The sequence below is a fragment of the Budorcas taxicolor genome, chromosome X (genome assembly GCF_023091745.1).
Source record: "Budorcas taxicolor isolate Tak-1 chromosome X, Takin1.1, whole genome shotgun sequence".
Taxonomy (NCBI): domain Eukaryota; kingdom Metazoa; phylum Chordata; class Mammalia; order Artiodactyla; family Bovidae; genus Budorcas; species Budorcas taxicolor.
In genome coordinates this window covers 10,347,977-10,371,053 of record NC_068935.1, presented here as the reverse complement: position 1 = coordinate 10,371,053, position 23,077 = coordinate 10,347,977, and the positions used below count along the sequence as shown (strand labels likewise).

The following is a 23,077-nucleotide window of genomic DNA, read 5'->3' as shown; positions in this document are numbered from 1 at the left end:
TGGATTATTGATGATTCGTTCATTTCTTTATTCTACAAATGTATATTGATCACCTCATGCGTACCTAGGCATCGTGCTGGGAAGATACACATGCTACAGGTTGATCTTTCAGCAGGCAGCATCCTACTTCGGCCCCTCGACCTCATAAGGGGATCTCTAGTTGTCTTCTTTCCAATTCAGATGATGTGGGATTGAAGAGCCAAGATGTCAGCCTCTGCTTGGAGGACATCATGGAGAAGCTCCGCCATGCCTTCCCCAGTGTACGAAGTTCTGATGTGACTGCCAACACACTGCTGGCCTCTTGAGGGAACCAGAGCCCCATCCTATAGTCCATGGTCCTCTCCTGGTCTGGCCAAAGGCTTTCCTCAGACTTCACCCAATCTTCCCAGTCCCCAGTGGCCCCACTCTCCTCAGCTGGAGTAATTTGTGCTCCGGGCAGCAGCAGAGATTTGGTGGTATGCGAGGCGGGGGTAGGGGGGCTGGAGGAGGGAGAGGCATCATTCCTCTGATTCTAGAAATGTGCCCTTTACTTCAAGTTTGAGGTCAGTCCCTTCAGTACGCTTCTGTTGCAGCCCAGGCTGATGGCACTTGGAAGCCATTCAGATGGGTTGCCTTGTGAAGCAGTGCCCATTGGTCCCTTTCCATTCTCTATGGAATGATGGAGATGGAGGGCACCTAATGACCCCAAGGCTCCAGCATTATGAATACACAGAACTTAGCCCTACTCTCTGACCCAACACAAGGGAGGTGAAGGGGTAGTCTGAAGACACTCCCACCCCCCCCAAAGTACCCCAGAAAAATCTGGGCAATGTATGTCATGTAACTTCAGCTCAAGGGTATAGCTCTGGTCCTCCTGATGCTACCTAGATGTTGTTTCCCCTGTGAATATCTTCAGTTTCTTCTGCCTCAGTCCCTGGCAGACCTTTCTCAAGGGGGAACAGTTCATTCAGGTTCCTATTTTCACCTTACTTTGGGAAACAGTAAAGAAATATGTAAGGGCTTAGATATTTTCCCCGGATCCTCCTCGTTCCTGAAAGGCTCAGCATCCTGAGAGACCAACTCTTCTGAGTCAGCCCTCACAGCCCCGGGGGGCGGCTGGCAGCTTCTCAGCAAGGGGGCCTTCTCCTTGGGTGAGGAAAGGAAAGCCACCCTCTAGACCAGAGGAGTGTGACTGTCCCACACCCTTGACGGCTGTGACCCTTCTTTCTCTTAAGTTGAATCAGGTGAGGTGGCTGATATCCCTCAGCTAAGCAGAAGGCACATGCAGCAGTCCACCCTGAATAGCAGCCCTTTCCTAGGATCCACGGGCTTCAGATCAGCAAGTTGGCTACTTTCTGCACAGACAACAGCAGGGCCTTCCTTTGCATAAAACCTTTCTTTCTAACTCTGGAAAATGAACCCAGTCCTCAAATTTGTTAGGCAGATTTCTGGATTTATCTAACTCTTCCTAGGCAACACATACCATGATCCCTTTATCCAGAAACTATTCAGAGTAGATAGTGGGAGGGGGGAGCTTCGGGGGAGCAGGCTTGGGAACTTTGAACAGAGTCAGGTCTCATTTAGGCAGATTTCTGTCAAAAGGAACTTTATAACTTAGAATCCTGCAACTGACTTGATTTGCCTAAGTTTATATAGATACTTAGCTATCCTTCATATTGACTGTACATCAGTACTACCCCAGCCTCACTCACACATTAAATTCTAATACCTCTTGAAGTATTAATGTTCTGCTTTGCTCTTTGTTAGTCCCAGCCTCTGGATGGACAGATAAGATGCCTCCTAGCTGCTCATTTAGGATGTCTCTCCATTCATATTTGAGGTGAGCCATCCTCAAGACCAAAGCAACAGAAAGCCTGTGGCCACAGAGGAATGTAACAGGAAGAGTCACTCTGTTCTCTTCATTCATTCCAAATCTTGTTCCCTGAAGACCTGGTCCTGGGGTGAATTTTTCTGGGCTTCTCTGAATAATGGTTCAAGGGCCAAAAAAAAGAAAATCCAAGCTCTACCCATCCTGTGCATAAAGGGAGGAACAAATAGCCAGGCTAAGACACAGAGTACATCTTCTTGCCCCTTCCAATTTCTAAGTCTGACTCAGGGCTTTAAAGAAAGTAGAAATTGCCACAAAGGTTAGAAGGGTGTGAGATGGTTGGCGTGCTCTCTTATAATCAAGCAGTAGCCAGTGGGTAGAACTGCTGGGAAACTAGATTTATCTACTGCAGGGCATGGAAGGCAGTGGCTTTGGTCCAGAAACCTAGGATTGCCTCCTTCTAGAATCACCAAGGGGCACTAGCCACAGGTTCAGGGTGTCAGACTTTTTCATGACAATTGCCTTACTGCTCATGAGGTCTCAGGGCAGGAGAACTGGTAATATACGGTGAGCAGGTGGCAGGTAGGCATCAAACAAAGAGCCTGGACATCGGTTAGCAAGCTTGGCAAGGGACCTGTATTTGTAGGAGCCTAGAATATAGGTAGGGGCTTCCCTGGTGGCTTAGACAGTAAAGAATCCACCTGCAATACAGGAGACCCAGGTTCGATCCCTGGGTTGGGAAAATACCCTGGAGAAGGGAATGGCAACCCACTCCAGTATTCTTTCCTGGAGAATTCCATGGACAGAGAAGCCTGGTGGGCTACAGTCCATGGGGTGTGTAGCTCAAACAGTCAGATGACTGAGCAACTGAGCACATTAGGGATAGGAGAAATTTTCTATAGGACTGAGAGCTCAGGATCTTTGAGGCATATGCCTGCCTAAGCCTGAAGAAAGCACATGTTATGAAACAATCTTACCAGGAAAGTTTTGCAAACTCTTTTTCCATAATCTCTACTCCGCCTGAGAGATCTTGGGCTCTTGAGGGCCCATGACAACTGCAGTGGGTCACGGTAGAGAAGATGTAGATCTCGTTATGTAGGGTTTGTGTTATAGGCGGACTGAAGCAGCAGGTCAAGGGTTGAATTCTCAGTAATAGGGTCACTGACACTTTGTGGTCCTGTGTTTACCTTGATGCCTGAGGTGAGCATATGGCTCAAGGGTCCAGTGATAGTCACTGCAGCACAGTTTGCCCACAGTGAAGTTAACAGATCTTTGGGCACTGTGAATTCAGATGAAGGTGAGATTTCCTGAGATGTGTTGTGTGTTAGGCCGTCTGCTGTGTGGCTTGTCTCCTAGAGGTAGAGTGTGTGGTGCTGCGTAGTTTATGGCCCTGCGCTGGAAGGGTGGTGAGGGGGGTTGCTGGGTAGGCGGCCTAATGAAAACCTCTGACTTGTGGGATTAGCATCAGTGGTAAGGAAAGTGAGTGTTTGCTGGGGTTGTGGTCATATAGTATGGGGAACAGTTAGGATCGATAGGTGATATATTCTTGCCAGAATCTGACAGAGGCCAAAAAGCCATTAGGAGGGTGCCTCTGCTTCCAGTGAGAGCAGAGTGGAGTCAGGTTGACTGGGAAATTATTAAGGAAGGCTGACTGGTTGGAGGACATCCGGCTGTTTGTTGCATGGTTCCCTAGAGAGGGTCCAACCCAGGATATGCACCCTTCCCTCCAGGATGGACAGGCTGAAACCAAGGCCCTCAAATGCCCATTTCCTTCAAGGCCCAAAGTTTGGAGATAGTTCCTTGTAGAGAAACTTGCTTGAGTTTGTCGTACTTTAGGGGCTGGGCTGGCAGGCCATGGTAATGAGAAACCCTGAGGTCAAACCGAGGCCAATCCTGGGTGATGATTTCCTTCCGGATAAATTTTAAGGAATACCCATGATGCTTGCGGTGTGTGTTTGGGATCTGGGCTCCATATTCAACTTCAGGCTAGAACATTCCTTGAACAGGCATTCTCAATGACAGAATCATGGCCTCTGAGAACATTTCAAGCCAAGACTCTCATCAAAGTTCTGTTGATGTAAGTGACAGATAACTAAGAATGTAACTGTCCTAAGACAAATAGTTCTGGAGGAGAAAGGTGGAGGCTTGCCCTAGGGCTGTGGAGACTTACTCAGCTGGGCAGTTCTATCTCTGGGCCTTCCTGCCAAAAGCTGACTCTGAGAACAAAGGAATACATCAGCTCCTTGTTGTTCTTTAAACACCAGTGACTGTGGGAGAGCAAAAGGTTCAAGGCCAAGGCTAAGCTCCTAGGCTTCATCTCCTCCCACAGCTGCCACATTTGAAGGGGCACCTGCTCAATGTCTTTGGTGTCCCTAGGGCAGTCTTGAGGCCAGATTGAAGCCTGTGATGCTGCTCGCTGGCTACAAGAGCTGGTGGCCACAAGGGTGGTATTCAGGGAAGCAGAAAGCGTGGCATACTAGTCTAGAAAATTTTGGAATGAAAGGACAGGGCTGGGAACAAATTGATTAACTTTGCCACTCACCGTGGTGCTTTCCCCCCTTTCCCTTAAATTCTGCTTTGAAAGAATAAATTCGTATTTGTTGACTTTGGTTCCTCTGGTTACGCTCTTTGACTCTGACACTCTCTGTTGTTCCCTCATTTGCGTGTGGGAGGAGAGGGTGGGGCCACAAGCCCACAAGAACACTGCAAAACACACCAGAAGAGTCCAACACCTACAGGACAAAAAAGGCACACCCCATGAGCCTCATCCACCACTGTTACCTGCAGTGGTCACCTCTAAAGGCCCCATAAAAATTAGCTAGTTATTTACTCAGGGAATTAGCTCTCTATAGCAATGGTTCTTCAACACCGTCCTCATCAGTCTGAGGGCTTTTTCACCACCCTAAAGCAGTAAGAGAAAAATATGGACAATGCAGGGAGTTTCCATAAAGTTACATATATTCAATTTTTAAATGTATCCTGATACAGGAAAAATGTATCCTTTATTCTGAGATTATGGTTATATATTTTGAGGGGATGTCTGTGTTAAATGTCTCTGTGAATTGGTGGTAAGTTTTTTTTAATACATCTTTCTGGTAAAATAAATCCCCATCAGTCCCTCTTCCCCACCACCAATCTTCTTTCTCACCAGTCTATGACTTCATTGTCAATGAAGTTGACATAAAATATGGTGTGAGTCACATATGCAGCTTAAAATTTTCTAGCGGCCATAATAAAAAAAGGCCCAACAAACCCAAATGAAATTAATTCTAATAATAGCCCAATATATCCAAAATATTTTCATTTTATCATGTAATCAGTATAAAACCATTACTAACATATTTTATATTGTTTTTTTTCAATATAAATTTATTTAAATTGGAGGTTAAATACTTTACAATATTGTATTGGTTTTGCCATACATCAACATGAATCTGCCACAGGTATACACGTGTTCCCCATCCTGAACCCCCCTCCCTCCTCCCTCCCTGTACCATCCCTCTGGGTCGTCTCAGTGCACCAGCCCCAAGCATCCAGTATCATGCATCAAACCTGGACTGGCGATTCATTTCATAGATGATATTATAGATGTTTCAATGCCATTCTCCCAAATCATCCCACCCTCTCCCTCTCCCAGAGTCCAAAAGACTGTTCTATACATCCGTGTCTCTTTCGCTGTCTCACATACAGGGTTATCGTTACCATCTTTCTAAATTCCATATATATGCGTTAGTATACTGTATTGGTGTTTTTTTTTTTTTTAAATAAGCCTTAGAAATTGTCAGGGGCTTCCCTGGTAGCTCAGCTGGTAAATAATCTGCCTGCAATATAGGAGACCCCAGTTTGATTACTGGATCAGGAAGATCCCCTGGAGAAGGGAATGGCTACCCCCTTCCAGTATTCTTGGGCTTCTCTGGTGGCTCAGAAGGTAAAGAATCTGCCTGCAATGTGGGCGACCTGGCTATGATCTGTGGGTTGGAAAGATCCTCTGAAGATGGGCATGACAACCCACTCCAGTATTCTTGCCTGAATCCCTATGGGCAGAGGAGCCTGGTGGGTTACACTCCATGGGGTGGCAAAGAGTCAGACACGACTGAGCGACTTTCACTTACACTTTCAGAAATTGTCAAGCAGGGTACAAATTCAGCTGGTAAAAAACTAGAAACCCACATAGAGCCAGGCACTTTATTACTGAAGAGACAGTAAAAGCAAGGCCAGCAATGGGAACTGTTCCATGTGTCCCTGTTGCACAGGATGATACTGAAACAAAAGGGGCCAGATGGCATGCAATAGGAGTGGCGGCGCACTGTGTTCCTGAGTGGCAGCTCCACACCTCCGCTAAGCAGCTCTACGGCTTGCAGCAGAACCCTCTGGGGCAAGGACAGGGGAGAAGGGAGGCAGGCAAAAAAACCCCATGCCTCACCAGGACGAGGGAGGCAGATGAGAAACTGCCCCATGACAGCCTCCCTCCAAACAGGAAGCTGAGTGTCCTGAATCCCCATGAGATTGCCTATCTTTCCAGGTTTCAGGAGGCTCATGGAGCATTCCGCCAAGGCCTAGGGCTTCCTGCAGTTGAGCCTTGCCTATGTGGAAAGACACACCTCAATTTTGCCTAGCCGTAGGTCAAGTGCTCAAAAGCTGCATGTGGCTAGTGGATACCATATTGGACAGCGCAGTTCTGTAACATGTCAAAGTCAGAATCACTGGGCTGTAGAGAAGGAAAACTTCATGATGTATCACGTGTGTGTGCTGGGGTGAGGAGGGAGTCAGGGCAGCTTATTGCTGCCGCCTGAGGGGGGATTGGACAGTGGTGAGGCAGTTCCCCAGGGTGAGGAGATGTGGTGGTGGAGGGAGCATAAGGGCGCCACAGATGCATGAATTTGCTCCTGCCTGTTGTCTTCTCTTCCCCATGGCCTCTCACCAGAGCTCTGGCTGCTCTTGGGGTGCAGTATCGGACAGAGGCCGGACTAAGGCTCTCCTGCTCCCACATGATGGCCCCACATGTGGCATATGTGCCAGCTTTCTGGCCGCAGTCTCTCCAGCCATGTCCCCAGGGCACTGTTTACATTTCTTCCCTAGTCCTCTGCCATCTTTCACCTGGAAACGCCTACCTTCTTTTCGAATCCTGCCTCTTCCCCCACCATCTGCCTATGACAATTCCTTTTCCCTATTCTTTCATCTTTTAAATTGGGTTTCTGAAAAAAAAATCATCTTGGTTTTCAAACTGTCCTCTAGCTTCTCTCCTAAGCTTGGCTTCATTTTCTCCTTCCCTTTAGTCCCACTTTTCCCCGGCATTTTCCCCCAAGCATTCCTTGTCTTCATCCCTTCTGCACAGGCCCAGCCCATACATATTAACTTCCCCTTCTCTGCCCCTGGCTCACTACTTCCAGCTTGGAATGGGAGCACTAAAAGTGGCAGAGAAAGCTTGGGGGCTCATCTCCTAGAGTGGCACCAACTTCACCAACTAAGACCAGACCTGGGTCAAGCTGGGCTACTTGCAGAAAACCTTCAGCTGCCTTTTGGTGATAAGCATTATCACCCTTAATTTCCACATAAGGACACAGAAGTTCTAAGAGGTGTAGGGACTTGCCCAAGTTAGGTAGCAGAGCCAGGATTCTAACCTTGTGTTCCTTCGACTACAACATAATTCAGTGCAAATATTGGAGCTGCCATTTTTATCACTTCTCTGTATGTTCTCTCAAAAGCCCAGTGATGTATTGTGAATATGAGACGATTTGCTTAGCTCATTAGGAATCATCCTAAGAGCTCTTTAGAAGGATGCCCCAGTGCTGACAGCATCTTCTGTCATTTCCTAACTGCAGAATTTATTGCTTGTCTCACCAGTTTCCTTTTGGATTTGAATGTACTTCTCGAGGGAACTGTTTTAATAAAGTGACAGTAGTCCACTTAAATATTTTTATTGCTTAAAAACACAGACTAGAAAATCTTAATACAGCTAGAAATAAAGGAACTGGCCCAGGGTTTTTAAGGATGTTTTCACAGGCATCTGTTTTTGGTTTGGGCCATATAGCTTGCAGGAGTTTCCAGACGAGGGAATGAACCCTGGCCACGCCAGTGGAAAGCCTGGAATCCTAACCAGTGGGCTACCAGGGAACACTCACAGGTGTCTGCTTTTTCCTAACCTTTTCTGGTGGGGGTTAGGATGCAGAGGCTCGACATAAGGATAACAGCTCAGAATTTCACCTCTGCTCTAACTATTCCCATAGCTTCCAAATAACAACCAGGCACAATTCTAAAAATATTAACAATGGAAAGAAGATGGTGGCAGCAAGAAATTTCCCCTGAGCAGGAAAGCAGCTGCTAATGCTTGAACAAAGACACCTCACAACTTAGTATCAACTGCTGCCAGGAAGGCACTTAAATTCACTGTGGCGGGTTCTAGCACTTGGCAGAAATGGTTTGACTTTGTTCTGTTTCAGTAAATATTTGAAACAAGCAGAAGAAAAAGCTAAAATCTATGCAGACTGGCTATGTAGCCTTCAGGTTAAGACTGTCTGCCTTTGGCAAGCATGGCCAAATTATCTGATGGCACCACAGTACAGAAGCATTTAATAAATTCTTAAAACTTTATAGAAAGAAGCCAAGTCTCATAGTTGAGCTGGGTCTTCAGGTCCTACAGAACTAGCAAAAAAAAAAAAAAAAGGTTCAGAGAAGTAAATACAAATGATTTGGCATAAGGCAATGAAAGGAAAAGAAACAGGCACAGTTTATCTATCTAGGCTTCGGTCTGATGGTTAATCGAAGGCCTGGGTGCCAGATTGAAGACTCTCCTCACTTCTTCAGGAAATAGTTCAGTTTTTCCTGTAGATAACTGAGCTGTAGGCAGAGGGAGAAAAAAACATGAAAAATTCATCTGAAATCTTAAGTCCCATTACTTGATCTAGAATTTACTTATATAAACCAAATAGAAAAACTGTCATTTGGCATTTATAAGGTTATCTTATTTAGTCTTAAAATGTTAAAAAAGAACAGTGCCAATCAACTTTTAAGTTCACATTCCTTCTATCATTTGCATCTTCCTCTAATCTTTTCCTACCTCAATTTCTCCTATCTACTTCTGGCACAGAAATTTTCCTGAGTTACTCTCCAGGTGAAAAAGCTTTTAAGGTTTATTATGAACTACACCAAAAATCTCAACTCTGAAGCTTGGCATCACCACCTCTGAGCCATTGTGCATGCTACTTTCCACACAGAATGCCTTTGTTTCTCTATCTCTTTATTAAACCGTGTGTCTGTGTGTGCTCAGTTGCTCAGTCATGTCTGACTCTTTGTGACCACATGGACACAAAGGCTTCTCTGTCCATGGGATTTTCCTGGCAAGAATACTGGAGTGGGTTGCTATTTTGTGCTCCAGGGAATCTTCCCGACGCAGGAATCGAAACCCAGTCTCTTGCATTGGCAGGCAGATTCTTTACCACTTGGCCACCTGGGAAGGGAAACCCTACCCACCTCTTAAGGCCCTAAACACCATCTCTGTATGAAGTTTTCTCTAATCTCCATGGACAAAAGTGAGCCCTCATTCCTTTAAATTCCTATCCCTCTCATGGATTTCTCCCCAACTGGAGGCAGAGATTGTGACATAAGCATTTTGTCGTTCCCTGCAGAGCCTAGCTTTAAGTAGGCACCCAATAAATCTGTGTTGAATCAATGAGCTAACATAAAGGGCTTCCCTTGTGGCTCAGCTGGTAAAGAATCCACCTGCCATGTGGGAGACCTGGGTTTGATCCCTGGGTTGGGAAGATCCCCTGGAGAAGGGAAAGGCTACCCACTCCAGTGTTCTGGCCTGGAGAATCCCTATGGACAGAGGAGCCTGGTGGGCTACAGTCCATGGGGTCGCAAAGAGTCAGACGTGACTGAGCAACTCAGCACGCAGCACACAAAGGACTCTAAGTGAATAAAGAGTACAGCAATAGTTCTATGTTGAAAATAGCACTTCCCCAATATTAACTACTTTTATGGAGGAAAATAAAGATGTTCAGTGGGTGTTAAAGCAATCGTAGCATTAACTGTTCACATGGTTGTATATAAGCAGTACTTGGGTGAGTGATGTGCCAAGGGGAAGGGCATATACAGAATGTGAGAATTCTCCTGACCTTGTTGGTATGGGGATGGACATGGGGGAATGGCATCATTACCTTAAGTGCTCCATGCTAGGGAATTCCCTGGTGGTCCAGTGGTTAGGACTGTGCACTTTCACTGCGGAGGTTCAATGCCTGGTCAGAGAACTAAGATTCCCCAAACTGCATGGGGCAGCCAAAAGTAAATAACTAAAAAGAGCCCCATGCTAAGTCCATCCTCATAATAAGACCACCATTCTCTTTAAAACCATTATCCTACTCTTAAGCAGCATACATTTCTGTACAGCTGCTTGACCTTCACTAATCCCACACTGCCCTCTTCTCTTTTCACTCTGCTCACTCTTTGGGGGCTTTAAATAATGGTCTTTTAAGTTAGAAATCAAGCCTATGCCCTTAGCGCTCCCTTCTCCTTCAATGCCCAGAAACTGATCTGAGTCCCATCAATTCTAACTTTAAAATATCTTCTCTCATATATAAATGTTCACAGCAGCATTATTCGTGATAACCAAAAGGTGGAAACAACCCAAGTGCCAACTGATGGATAAAGCAAAATGTTGTATATCTGTACAATGGAATATTATTTGGCCATAATATAGAATCTAGTACTGATACATTCCACAACACGGTTAACCTTGAAAACATTATGCCAAGTGAAAGAAGCCAAACACAAAGACCATGTATTTTATATTTCCTTTTATATTAAATAATCAGAATAGGCAAAGTAGGGTAGTAGAAAGAAGATTAGTGGTTACCTAGAGCTGGGGGGTGGGGATGGGTATGGAGTGTGTGGGAGGGTCAGAAGACATGGGAAGTGACTGCTAATGGGTACAAGTTTCTTTTGGGGGTGATGAAAATGTAAAATTGATTGTGGTGATGAATGCACAATTCTGTGAACATACTAAAAGTCACTGAGTTGTACAATTTAAATGGGTGAATTGTATGGCACATGAATTTATATCCCAATAAAACAGTTATAAAACATTTTATTGCATTTACAAATATATATATTCTTTCTGAATGAAATAATGCCACTTCCAGCAACATGGATGGATCTAGAGATTATCATATTAAGTGAAGTATTAGTAAGTCAGAGAAAGACAAATATTATATCGCTTGTACGTGGAATCTAAAAAAATGGTACAAATGAACTGATATACAAAACAAAATAGACCCACAGACATAGAAAGCAACGTTATGGTTACCAAAGGAGAAAGAGTGAGGAGGGATTAATTAGGAGTTTGGGATTAACATATACGTGTTTGTTGCTGTTTGGTAGCTAAATCGTGTCTGACTTTTGCAATGTCCATGGGATTTCCCAGGCAAGAATCAAACTCACATCTCCTGCTTGGCAAGTGGATTCCTTACCACTGAACCATCAGGGAACCCCATATACATATTACTATGTATAAACTAGATAAACAACAGGGACCAGCTATATAGCACAGGGAACTGTACTCAGTGTCTTGTAATAGCCTATAATGGAAAAGAGTCTGAAAAGAGATGACTCCAGCGGTAGAGTCCACCTGCAATGTGGGAGACTCAAGAGACTCGGGTTCAATCCCTGGGTCGAGAAGATCCCATGCAGCAGGAAATGGCAAGCCACTCCAGTATTCTTGCCTGGGAAATCCATGGACAGAGGAGCCTGGTGGGCTACAGTCCACGGGGTCACAAAAAGTCAGACACGACTGAGCACGTGATATATGGATGGATACACACACACATGTACACACACACACACACACACATACACACAAATATAACTGAATCACTTTGCTGTACACTTGAAACTGACACAACATTGTAAGTTAACTATACTTCAGTAAAAAAAAGAAAATTATTTATTCTATCTCCATTTCCACCTCCTTATTTCAAGTTACCATCATCTTTTGTTAGACTACAACACAGCCTCCTAACTGCCCTCTCAGCTTCTAGTCCTGTCCTCCCACAATCCATTCTCCAGATATCAATAATCAAAGGGATCTTTAAAACTTATAAATTAAATGTCACTTTCCTGCTTTAAACTCTCCAAGGTTTCCCACTGCATTCTTAAGAATAAAACCCATCTTCCTTATCATGGCCTGCAAGGGACCATACAATATGGCCTCTGCATACTTCACCAACCTCACGTTGAGTCACTTCCTTGCTTTAAATACTTCAGAGGTCCTCAAAGAGACCAAGCTCTTTTCCAGTGTGGGACCTGGCATATGCTCCACCCAAGAAGTTCTTCATATCCTTTTTGCTTGGACTTACCCTTCAGGTCTCAGGTTAAATATCACTTCCTCAGAAAGGCTGATGATGATCCCCCCTCCCAATTTAATTCAGGACTCTCTTTATTCAAAGCACATCCCTGACTCTCCTTCACAGCTCTCCTTTATTATTTGCACCTTTTTATTTGTATTATAATTTGTTTACTGTTGATCTTCCCCGCTAGACTGTTCGTTCCATTAGGACAAGTATTGTATCTGTCTTCTTCAACACTATGTGTACATCCAGTGCTTTTCACTTAGTAGGCATTTAATACCTACTGAATGAGTGAATTTTCACAAAGACTTTGTTTCAACCTGCTACCTTCATTTAGAAGATTTGGGCCACTACTATTCCTATGAAAAGAATAGCCAGAAATGAGATTGGGGGATTCTATCAAATAATTTATTGTATGAAACAAATAATTTTCTTTGATGTGAAAACACACTTCTTACCTGCTCAGTTTTTTCTTCTTCCTGTAACTTAAGCTGCTCCAGCACAGACTGTAAATGATTCTGGAAAGCAAATCATATAAATGATGAATGCTGAGTCGCAAAGGAAAAGAGAACCAAGAGAGACAAAGAGTTTGGCAAATAATTTGATAAATTAAAAAAAAAACTGTCTGTTGTAACAAAAGACTTTTAAAAAGGATTTAGAAAAAGACTGTCTTTATGTGTGTAACTGAATCACTTTATGAAACAGAGACTGGCACAACACTGTAAATCGACTATACTTCAATAGAAAATTTTAAAAAGGATTTAGAGTATAAAAACTATGCTCTCCAACTACAGGGCCATTTTATTTGATTTTTTGACCCTACAAAGCATTTTTTTTTCTTGCCCTAAAACAAACAGTTGGAATGCCTCCATGTTACCTTTCTCTAGCTTAGTACAAATTCTTTGACTGTGGTGAACCATTTAAAAAGCTGGCCTGGAATTTGTTACTGACTCTTTCATTCCCCTGCACTCGGACAGAATATTATCATTCTTAACTAATACTGCACGCAATAGTAATCACGATATCTGTAGCTTTCAAAGTATGTCCACATCTATTATCTCACTTGGTTATTGTGAAGGACAACACTCTGAATAAGTACAGTTCTGTATCAGGTTTCTCCCCTTCAATGACAAAAGCTCTACAGAAAAAGAAATCTGGCAAGAAATTCCCCGAATGCTTCAGAATTTCCCTCACTATAAAAGGGGAAGAAACATGGCCTAGACATACATTTTCCTTTTGCTGAAATGTGTATTAATAAAATATGCATTAATTTGTATTAATAAAACTCAAGCATGATATTCTTATTCAAGCAGGCATCATGAAATTTAAAAATTAACTTTAATTCTCTTTCATTGCAATGAATACATTTTGATACAGAGCAATAAGATGCAATCTGTGCTCTACCACTTACTGTGGTCCCTAGCAAATTCCTGAACTTTGAATTTCAATTTCTTATCTATAAAATGGGAATAGTGACAGTGCCTGTATTTCAGGGATGTCAGGATGAAATATAGTAAACATGTAAAATGCTTAGCTCTGTGTATGCCTTTCACATTGTTAAATGTTCAAAGTTGGCAAGTATTATTTCAAGTCTGCTGGTCCCTTCCCCCAAATGCTTATATAGGATGAACAAAATTACTCAGGTAAAACAAAATACGGCTCAGGTTCATGAATGAACTAGAATGCTGCACAGAGATGAGATGAGTGGAAAACACAGAGATGGGATTTTGAAAGTAAGATCTTTATACCCGCCAACAAGAATTTACCTTGAGTGTCAGGTTTTCCACTTTGCTGATGAGCTCCTTCTGTCTTTGTGCCTTGCGCTGAATCTCATGGAGCTTTTTCTCTGTGTATTGAGTGTACTTCTGAATGTCCATGACTAACAAAGATAGATAAAACCGTCAGGTATCTATTAAACAAGGCCTAAACTAGTGGACCAAGGTCCAAATCAACTAAAACTCCAGCACATATTTGAGCAATAATTTCTCAAACTTAACTTTGCATCTAATGCAAGTTCAAAGTCAGTCTTTACATGTACACCCGTGGTGGATTCATGTCAATGTATGGCAAAACCAATACAGTATTATAAAGTAAAATAAAGTAAAAATTAAAATTAAAAAAAAAAGTCAGTCTTTAGTACTGGCACCCACTCTGTCCCACCCTTTTGTTTTTCCCTCTAACTTACCCATTGAGCTGGTTCCCTCCTTTGCCTCACACTGGCCATATTCAGTGAACCCAGCCTGTAGCTCCCTTTCTATGTCCTCGTCATAATAATCTTCCTCCTCTTCATAATAGTCGTCCTCCTCCTCCTCCTCCTCCTCTTTATCATCCTCCTCAGTGTTATTGCTAGAATCATTGCGCATCTCCTGAAGCATGTAATATTCTAAGGGTTTTAAAAGAGAGGAAGGTGAAAACATTTTAAGCTTTTTAAATGACTCCCACACCAGCTGCAATTATACTCCCCTTCAAGTTTACTGGGCAACCAATGAATTTCATAAATAATTTGTCTCACAGGAAGATGATTCCCTTTATAAAACAAGGACAGAAAATACAAAACAGTGTAAGATTCACTCATGTATTCAATGATCAAAATATTTAGACAACCTAAGGGCCCATAGGAATTTTAGAATAGCAGTGATGGATGGGATATTAGAACCCTAATATAAAACCCCTTAACTTGAGGGAACAATAAGAGGCAAGAAGGGCAAAGGCATCATTTTTATTTTTTTATTTTTTTGTGATTGGCCTGTGAGTCTGTGGAGAATGGGCCTACACACAGTCAACACTTGCTCTCTCTGAATCTTCTGCTTTGCCTTTATTAGCGTACCTGGTAAGATAGGACCCTGCTTATAGTCGCTCATTCCTGAGGCTACTGCATAGCTAGGAATGGAGCCTTGACTTTCTATTTCCTTGGTTTCATCTTCAGCAATGACCTCCCACCCTAAAAGGAGAGGAAGTCAAGGAAAAGGCAGAAAGAAAGAAGGCAATGTTGAAAGGGAAAAGGCTCTCTATCTGAAAGTGCTATTTAATTTAGTCCAACTTCAGGCCGCTTGTAGCTGGATTCCTAGTATGGATAAATGTTTTATATTGAATTACACAAGTGAATGATTTCTATTATGTGAATGTACTGTTCCTAGCTGGGAAGCAACATTACCCCCAATTCTAAGTTCTGTACATTAACGTCAGCACACAAATACCAGAAACGAGGGCTTGCCACCAAGTGCATTTGAGGTGGAACAAACTGCACAGAAAATATTTTGTATAAAAGGATACGGGCATTGATAGCTTCAGCATCTGAACACAGCAGTCTTTTCACTTCCTTTTCCACATCAGGAGATTCAATGTGCTGAACCACAGTAGGGAAAGAAGGAATACCAATGTCACTTAACACCCTGTGTTCTGCAGGAATGGCCTTTTCCTACACACAAATGAATTAAAAAATTTAGGCTTAAGATACATCCAATCAAATTTCTACTTTAAACAATGCTATTTATAAATGAAACTTTGATCAGGGTCTACATTTTTGTACAGCAAGCTTATTTTTTCCCAACCAATTACTTGAGACATTTAATCTTTTCAATCTGCAACTCTAAAGACTCTCTCAGAAGTACCACCCTTAAGTCTCACTTATTAATTATTTGCATTGACCCTTACTAGCAAAGAACTATGATATTTTGCTACTTAGACGTAATTTTGTGTAAAGACCCAAATTCCCAGATTCTACTTTCCCAAATCTTTATTAGAGAGTTTCTTATAAAAACAGGACCTTAGCCTGTTTTTATACACATTCTCCCTTAAATCCAGTTTTAGACAATTATCTCCATGGCAACCAATTCATTGTGCCACAAATAGAAATTAGAACTTTGAGGGGGAATAAGCAATTGCAAAAAACTGCTGGTAAAAGTGAACTCTGGCTTCCAAGAAAATTTTTTAAAATAAATATCACAGAAAAGAAGCAGATTAAGATACCAAGACTACTGATCAAATTGCATCTTCCGCTCTAGGAGTTGTCAAACATTAAACAATGAATTCTTCATTTTTCAGTGAATCAAATTCAGTCTATGTGTATGGGAGTGGGGGTTACAGGTGAGAAGGAAGGCTCAAAAGTAAACTTGATAGTTTTGGGGGTTTGTTAAAAGCTGCAAAATAAAATCCACTATAGGTAAACAACGAGGTTATATTATGATTTGTCTACCTCAGGAAGCTCTATTTCTTCAATTTGTTTGATATCAGTAACCTATGAAAGAGAAGACAGTAAACGATGAAATTGTTCTATTTTACTAAAGTGTAAAGAGCTCTAGACCCATTCTTAACGTAGTTTTCTATTTAGTAGACACTCAATAAATGCTCTAGACTAACCGTATAAAGCCAAAGCAACTGTGTTCATAGATTCAACATAGTAAAACTATCAGTTCTTCCCAAATTGATCTATCGGTTTAATGCAATTCCTATCAAAATTCCAACAACCTTTTCTGTAATACATGACAAACTTATTCTAAAATGTATATGGAAAGGTACAGGCTCTAGAATGGCTATAATAATCTTGAATAAAAAATAAAATCAATCTTCGTGATTCCAAGACTTCTTACAAAGCTACATTGTGGAACTGGTGATCAACACACAGATCAGTCGAACAGAATAGGGAATCCAGGAAAAAAACTCACACAAATATGCCCAACTTTTTTTTTTTTTTTTGCCCAACTTATTTTTGACAAAAGTGCAGAAGCAATACAATGGACAAAGGGCAGCCTTTTTAACAAATGGTGCTGGAGATTTTGGACATGCAAAGAAAAAAAAAAGAAGAAGAATCTTGAACTAATCTTCAAGTACAAAAATTAACACCAAAATAGATTGCAAACTTAAATGTAAAACTTTTTTTAAAAATAGGAGAAATCTTCAGGATCTGGGCTAGACAATTAGTTCTTATAATTGACATGAGAAACAAGATCCTTAAAAGAAAACAAAATCAATAAATTGGACTTCATCAAATAAAAATCTTTAGCTCTTTGAAAGACCCTGTGAAGAAGTTGAAAAGACAAGTTACAGACTGGGAGAAAATATTTGCAAACCACGTATCTGACAGAAAACTAGTATTTAGAATATAAAAAAAGAACTTCTCAGAACTCAATTAAAAACAGTCCATTTAGAAAATGGACTAAAGGCATGAACAGACACTTCACTGAAATGGACATACAGATGGAAAACAAGCGCCTGAGAAGATGCTCAACATCATTAGCCACGAGGGAAAAGCAAACACCACAGTGAGATCACTACACAACTATCAGAATGACTAAAATTAAAAACTAGCGACAACACCTCATGCTGGTGAAAATGGAGAATTGGATGTGTGAACATTGCTGGTGCTAATGTAAAATGCTGCAGCCACTCTGGAAAATGCTATGGGTCGTTTCTTATAAAACTAAATATGCAACATATCCAGTAATTGTACTCCTGGGTATTTATGCCAAAGAAATGAATACTTATGTTCACACACAAAAAATCTGCTGGCAGCTTTATTTATAACAGTCAAAAACTGTAAACAACCCAGATGTTCTTCTATGAGTGAGCAATTAAGCAAACTATGGTACATTCATAACACAGCCTACCACTCAGCAATAAAAAGGAAGGAACGATTCATACATGCAACAGTCTGCATGGACTTTAAGGGAATTAATCTGAGTGGAAAAAAGCCAATCTCAAATGTTATACTTTGTATGATTCCACTTATATGACATTTTCAAAATGACAAAATTATAGAGATGGAGAACGTATTAGTGATTAGCGGGGGTTAGAGCCTGGTGGTGGCAGTTGGAGGGAGGTGGGTGTAGCTTTCAAGGGCAAGATGAGGGATCCCGGTAGTGACAATACTGTTTAGTATCTTGATGGTGTAGGTAGATACACACATGGGATAACTGCATAGAACTAAACACATGCAAGGACTTCCCTGCTGGCTCAGCGGTAAAGTATCTGCCTGTCAATGCAGGAGACACGGGCTCGATCCCTGGATTGGGAAGATCCTCTGGAAAAGGAAATGACAACCCACTCCAGTATTCTTGCCTGGGAAATCCCATGGACAGAGAAGCCTGGCAGGCTACAGTCCATAGGGTTGCAAAGAGTCAGACATGCCTTAGCGACTAAACAACAACAACAAACACATGCACACACATACAGAGGAGTACAAGAAAACTGGAGCAACTTGAAAAAGATTAGTGAATAGTGATAATGTAAATTTCTTGTTTGTGATATTCTACTATAGTTTTGCAAAAAGTCACAATGGGAAAAACTAGGTCAAGGGTACATGGTATCTCTTTTTTATTGCTTATAACTGCATGTGAATCTACAATTATTTCAAAATAAAAAATGTAATTAAAAAAGAAGCCAAGGCATAGTACTCTTGTAGTTTTCCCAGGGTTCTACAAATCTGAGGTAAGGTTCGGACTACAACCACATTTCCCAATTCTCATGTTCTGGCTGGGTTCACTTTAAAATAAGATTTTGCAGTTGGAAATGTTTGAAAGCATTAGCAGAAGTTTCAAATTCATGACACATCTAGATTCCTAAACACTAGCCTATAACTGGAGAAGGCAATGGCACCCTACTCCAATACTCTTGCCTGGAACATCCCATGGATGGAGGAGCCTGGTGGGCTGCAGTCCATGGGGTCGCGAAGAGTCGGACATGACTGAGTGACTTCGCTTTCACTTTTCTCTTTCGTGCATTGGAGAAGGAAATGGCAACCCACTCCAGTGTTCTTGCCTGGAGAATCCCAGGGATGGCGGAGCCTGGTGGGCTGCCGTCTATGGGGTCGCACAGAGTCGGACACGACTGAAGCGACTTACACCAGCAGCAGCAGCAGCAGCCTATAACTTCAAGAGTCCAGTCTATTTTTGTTCATTACATATTTCCATTTGTTAGCACACAGTGCCTGGCATGTTGCTCACACTCAATAAATGTTTACTGGACTTATAAATGAATGAACAAATGAACATCCAACTGTCTCCCTCCCTCCCCGCCATAATCCTCTTCCAATCCACCCAGAAGACACAGAAATTGCATGCCACAAACCTTTTTTGTTGTTTTGCGGAACCTTCTCTTTCTGACATTCTGAAGTGGTGGAGTAACTGAAATAAATTCAACGTGGTGAAATGTATATATGATTGATGGTAGTCACATATCTATCTGAACTGGACAGAGAAAGCTCACACTATAAGCTACAGGCTCGTGACATGACTTGTTCTTTGAAGGGTGTCTAGATGCCTCCTGAGCCAAATACCTAAGTATGACAACAGATCCCTGGCTCACAAGTAATCAGAACTCAGCAGATAAATATAGTTAGCCAGAATGAGCAAGGGACTGTCGTTGACTTACTGCCATGCTTCCAGGTATATTTTTTCTTTCTCCGCTTTTCAGCTTTCCTGATTGCTTTAGGATCAGTAGAGGTTATTGGTTCTTCAGGAGAAGAGGGAACCTCAGCATCAGCAGTGCACACAAGCATCTACATTTGACAAAGACAAAGAAGTTGACCATGGCCACAAATCTTCAGTTAGTAATGGACAGTGATCATTCTTACCACCAGCAATCCTGTGGCACAGAAGGAGAATGTTACTTGGCATTTCCAGAAAACCAAGTATTACATACACTCATATTCATTCCCTCTCTATCTCAGCAGCACTGCATATGGACGCTGAGAGGTTTCTATTTTGTTTTGCTTTTTGCTCAAGTGCTTACCGCTGCAGAAGGAATATGGCTGAAAAAAAAGATATATCTTAGCATTTTGCTTTAGAAAGAAAATCAAAAAATCAACAGTAGAGATGATGAACAAGAAGCAGTGTAAACCTCCAGAGTTAGCAGGAAGTTCAGACGAAGATCCCAGATGTTCATAGTTTTCAAATAATGATAAATGGCAAACAGGAGGCTCTAAAGGCTATTTGGATAAAATTAAGTAGTGAAAAGTGACGGATCAAACGCTACACTAGCAGATGACATTGTATTCCTCTGCAATTGAGCTGGAAATTAGAAATGACAAACGGGTGAAAGGAGAATTAAAAGAAAGAAAGAAAAGGAGGGAGAAAGGAAATCCTAAAAGGATATGAGGGTGAATAGATTAAGAAAACTTGTCCATACCTGGGAAATATCTGCCGTTTTATAAAAACTTTTTTTATCCAGAGTTTTTAGGCTTCCGATAACACAAGGCAAATCAACCAGCTTAGCAGCTAGTGAGACATTGTCTACCTCAACAACTGCACGACGTGCGTCAGCTAAAGAAAAGTAGAAAAAATTAAGGTTCACATCTTCCCAATGTACTCTTAAAACTGATGGTTTGAATAATGAAGACTTATGTGAGACAGATGCATCTTTCACTGAAACACTATTTCTCATAATGCTAGAATTGGGTACACAACTAGCAACTTCCCAGAGCAAAGAAAGTGGAGTATATGGAGCTCTTTTTTTTTTTTTTTTTTCCAGTTTATGTCACTCAATCAAAAGTAGATAAGTTTCTTGGTAATGGTTGTGAACTAAAAGTGAATGAGGCAGTAAATCTTTCATTCTCATCTTGAAAGACCAACTCCATTCATTCAAATCCATTCATTTGGACACCATTAGGAGCACTCAATCATGTCACTGAACATGGGTGTTTTCAAAGGGAACGGTTGATTCTAGAATAGTACTAATATGTCTCAAGTTACAATCTCTAGTTAAAGTCACAAAGGTAAAATTCTATACAATAGCCAGAGAGAGAGAGAGAGAGAGAGAGAGAAACAATCAGTCATACACTACCTGAGTGCTGGGATTATGGGCCATTTAAAATTTTATTCTTCATATACCTCTCCATATTTAAAAATCTAATAAATACTATAGAGATAAAGATATGTCACTTTTGTGAACAAAAAATAGTAAATTCACTTGTTATTCCCCTAGTAAGTCAGAAAAACTTGCATCTAGCAGACAATCACCAGTATGTAAATCCCACAGTTGACCTCCAAGTTCTGTCTTATACACACCATGATAATTACCTCAAGTTTTATGCAAGTTCTATTTTCTTTCCTCTTAAAAAGGAGAGATGGGGGTGACTGAAGCCTCTCTTTGAGTTCATCAAGGCAGAGACCACATTGTATTCTTTGCCACATCCTTGGCATCTAATACTATGCCTGACACACAGCAATCCCTTAATGAATTACTGTTCAATGTATGGTGAATGGATATTAACTACTTACAAAATAAGTCAATTTTTAGTTTATTCTTCATGGAAGAAGTTCCAGAGTGCACCATCTTTCTGACAATGGAAGCATGTTCCTAAAAAGGAGGTAAATTGAAAAATCAGAAGGATCAGCTGTCAACTTAGCAGCTAATAGAAAGATATGTCAGAAACAGTCCTCCTTTAAATAAAACCTTAAACATCTCAAACGTTAGGAAGAGTGCCATGCACCATGTGATACTGTGCACTGTGAAGTCACGTTAGGAAGAAGCTGACTCTAATCTCACTATTGTCTCTTAGTAGCTACAGATAATGCCTTCTCCTAGCTGTACATTCCTGGTTTTCACTGCTGCCCTTCAGTTGTGGTTGCTAAGGGAAGGCTTAGCTGCAGTTTACTGGGTATATTTGTTGTTGTTCAGTCGCTCAGTCATGTCCGACTAATTATAGGGTATATTAATTAACCCTAAGTGGGGAAATACCTGTCTGAAGCCCATCCTTAATATACCCTTCTTAGACTAAATAATACTTGAACACAGGCATCAACAGGGGAAGAAACGCTAACACACTGTTGAGGTGAGCTTCAACAGCCTTGCATGGTGACAAATCTGAGGAGACAGTGCTGACCACTCGACTGCCCCTTTTGAGGTGACAGAAAAGAACTCTATTTTAGAAGAGTCCTGTCTGGGCTGTCCAGTGAGCAAAGCCCTTAGCACTGGTGATAAGTGACTGAGTCCATCATTGTCCTAACCGTTTGCCAGGAAATCAACCAGGAAGATAAGTGGCATGTGCAGGATGAAAAAAATACTGCTTAAAAGAGTACATGCTGGGATAGAGCTGCCAATAGAATACGATTCCTGGGAAACAAATGTTCTTGGTTTTATAGGCTATCTTAAATAAACAGAAATATTTAAGAATCCAAGCAAAGCTAATACTTATGCACTGAAGATATTTGGTCTGAGATACAAGGGTTTCTTACCACAGGCAGACGCAGTATAAACTGGTTCTCAAGCTCATGAGGAGGTTCATCCTGGCTTCCACTCATCTCTTTATTTTCGACTTCTTGAAACCAGAAATAAAACCAACAGAAAGTTACTAAAAATTCCTCTTGCTCCCTCTACCGACCACTCCTGGTCACAACACGTCACGTCAGTCGCCAGTCGTGTCCGACTCTGTACGACCCCATGGACAGCAGCCCACCAGGCTCCCCCATCACTGGGATTCTCCAGGCAAGAACACTGGAGTGGGTTGCCATTTCCTTCTCCAATGCAGGAAAGTGAAAAGTGAAAGTGAAGTCACTCAGTCGTGTCCGACTCTTAGCGACCCCATGGACTGCAGCCTACCAGGCTCCTCCGTCCATGGGATTTGCCAGGCAAGAGTACTGGAGTGGTAGTACTGGTTAAATTATACAATATCTTACTAATAACCCTCACTGGAATGGTGTGTATACAGCTTGGAAACACCTTATTTGATATATCTTGATTATTTCTAAAAGCCACCTTGCAAGCATGTGAGCTAAGTTGCTTCAGTCGTGTCCAAAGATTTGCGACCCTATGGGCCATAGTCTCCCAGGCTCCTCTGTCCATGAGATTCTCCAGGCAAGAATACTGGAGTGGGTTTCTATGCCTTCCTCCAGGGGATCTTCCCCACCCAGGGATCGAACCTGTATATCTTATGTCTCCTGCACTGTCAGGCAGGTTCTTCAACCACTAGCACCACCTGGGAAGCTACACACAC

General features: G+C 41.8%; 2 protein-coding genes across 2 annotated transcripts in view; one reads left to right on the top strand and one right to left on the bottom strand.

The window, feature by feature from the left end:
• The window catches only part of DRP2 (dystrophin related protein 2), a 42,354-nt gene extending 42,049 nt beyond the window's left edge, over positions 1–305 (top strand). The window contains exon 23 of the mRNA XM_052663108.1: positions 181–305. Coding sequence (XP_052519068.1) covers positions 181–305 — 125 coding nt within the window. The remainder of the gene's footprint in view (positions 1–180) is intronic.
• Positions 306–8,599: 8,294 nt separating this feature from the next.
• TAF7L (TATA-box binding protein associated factor 7 like) lies at positions 8,600–22,385 on the bottom strand. The gene is made up of 12 exons (XM_052663712.1): positions 22,320–22,385; positions 21,363–21,441; positions 20,272–20,405; positions 19,516–19,642; positions 19,213–19,268; positions 16,343–16,384; positions 15,421–15,493; positions 14,975–15,088; positions 14,333–14,530; positions 13,914–14,026; positions 12,606–12,665; positions 8,600–8,644 (listed from the first exon to the last, which is right to left on the bottom strand). The coding sequence occupies exons 1-12, from the start codon at positions 22,383–22,385 to the stop codon at positions 8,600–8,602; spliced, it is 1,107 nt and encodes a 368-aa protein (XP_052519672.1).
• Between the last annotated feature and the right edge of the window lie 692 nt (positions 22,386–23,077).

Excerpts from the sequence above, each read along its gene's own strand:
- TAF7L (XM_052663712.1), bottom strand. The coding sequence starts at position 22,385 with ATGAGTGGAAGCCAGGATGAACCTCCTCATGAGCTTGAGAACCAGTTT. Across the intron at positions 14,027-14,332 it reads GGAGGGAACCAGCTCAATGG|TCATGGACATTCAGAAGTAC; the intron begins GTAAGTTAGAGG and ends TATCTTTGTTAG. Across the intron at positions 8,645-12,605 it reads AAGAAGAAAAAACTGAGCAG|CTCAGTTATCTACAGGAAAA; the intron begins GTAAGAAGTGTG and ends CTCTGCCTACAG.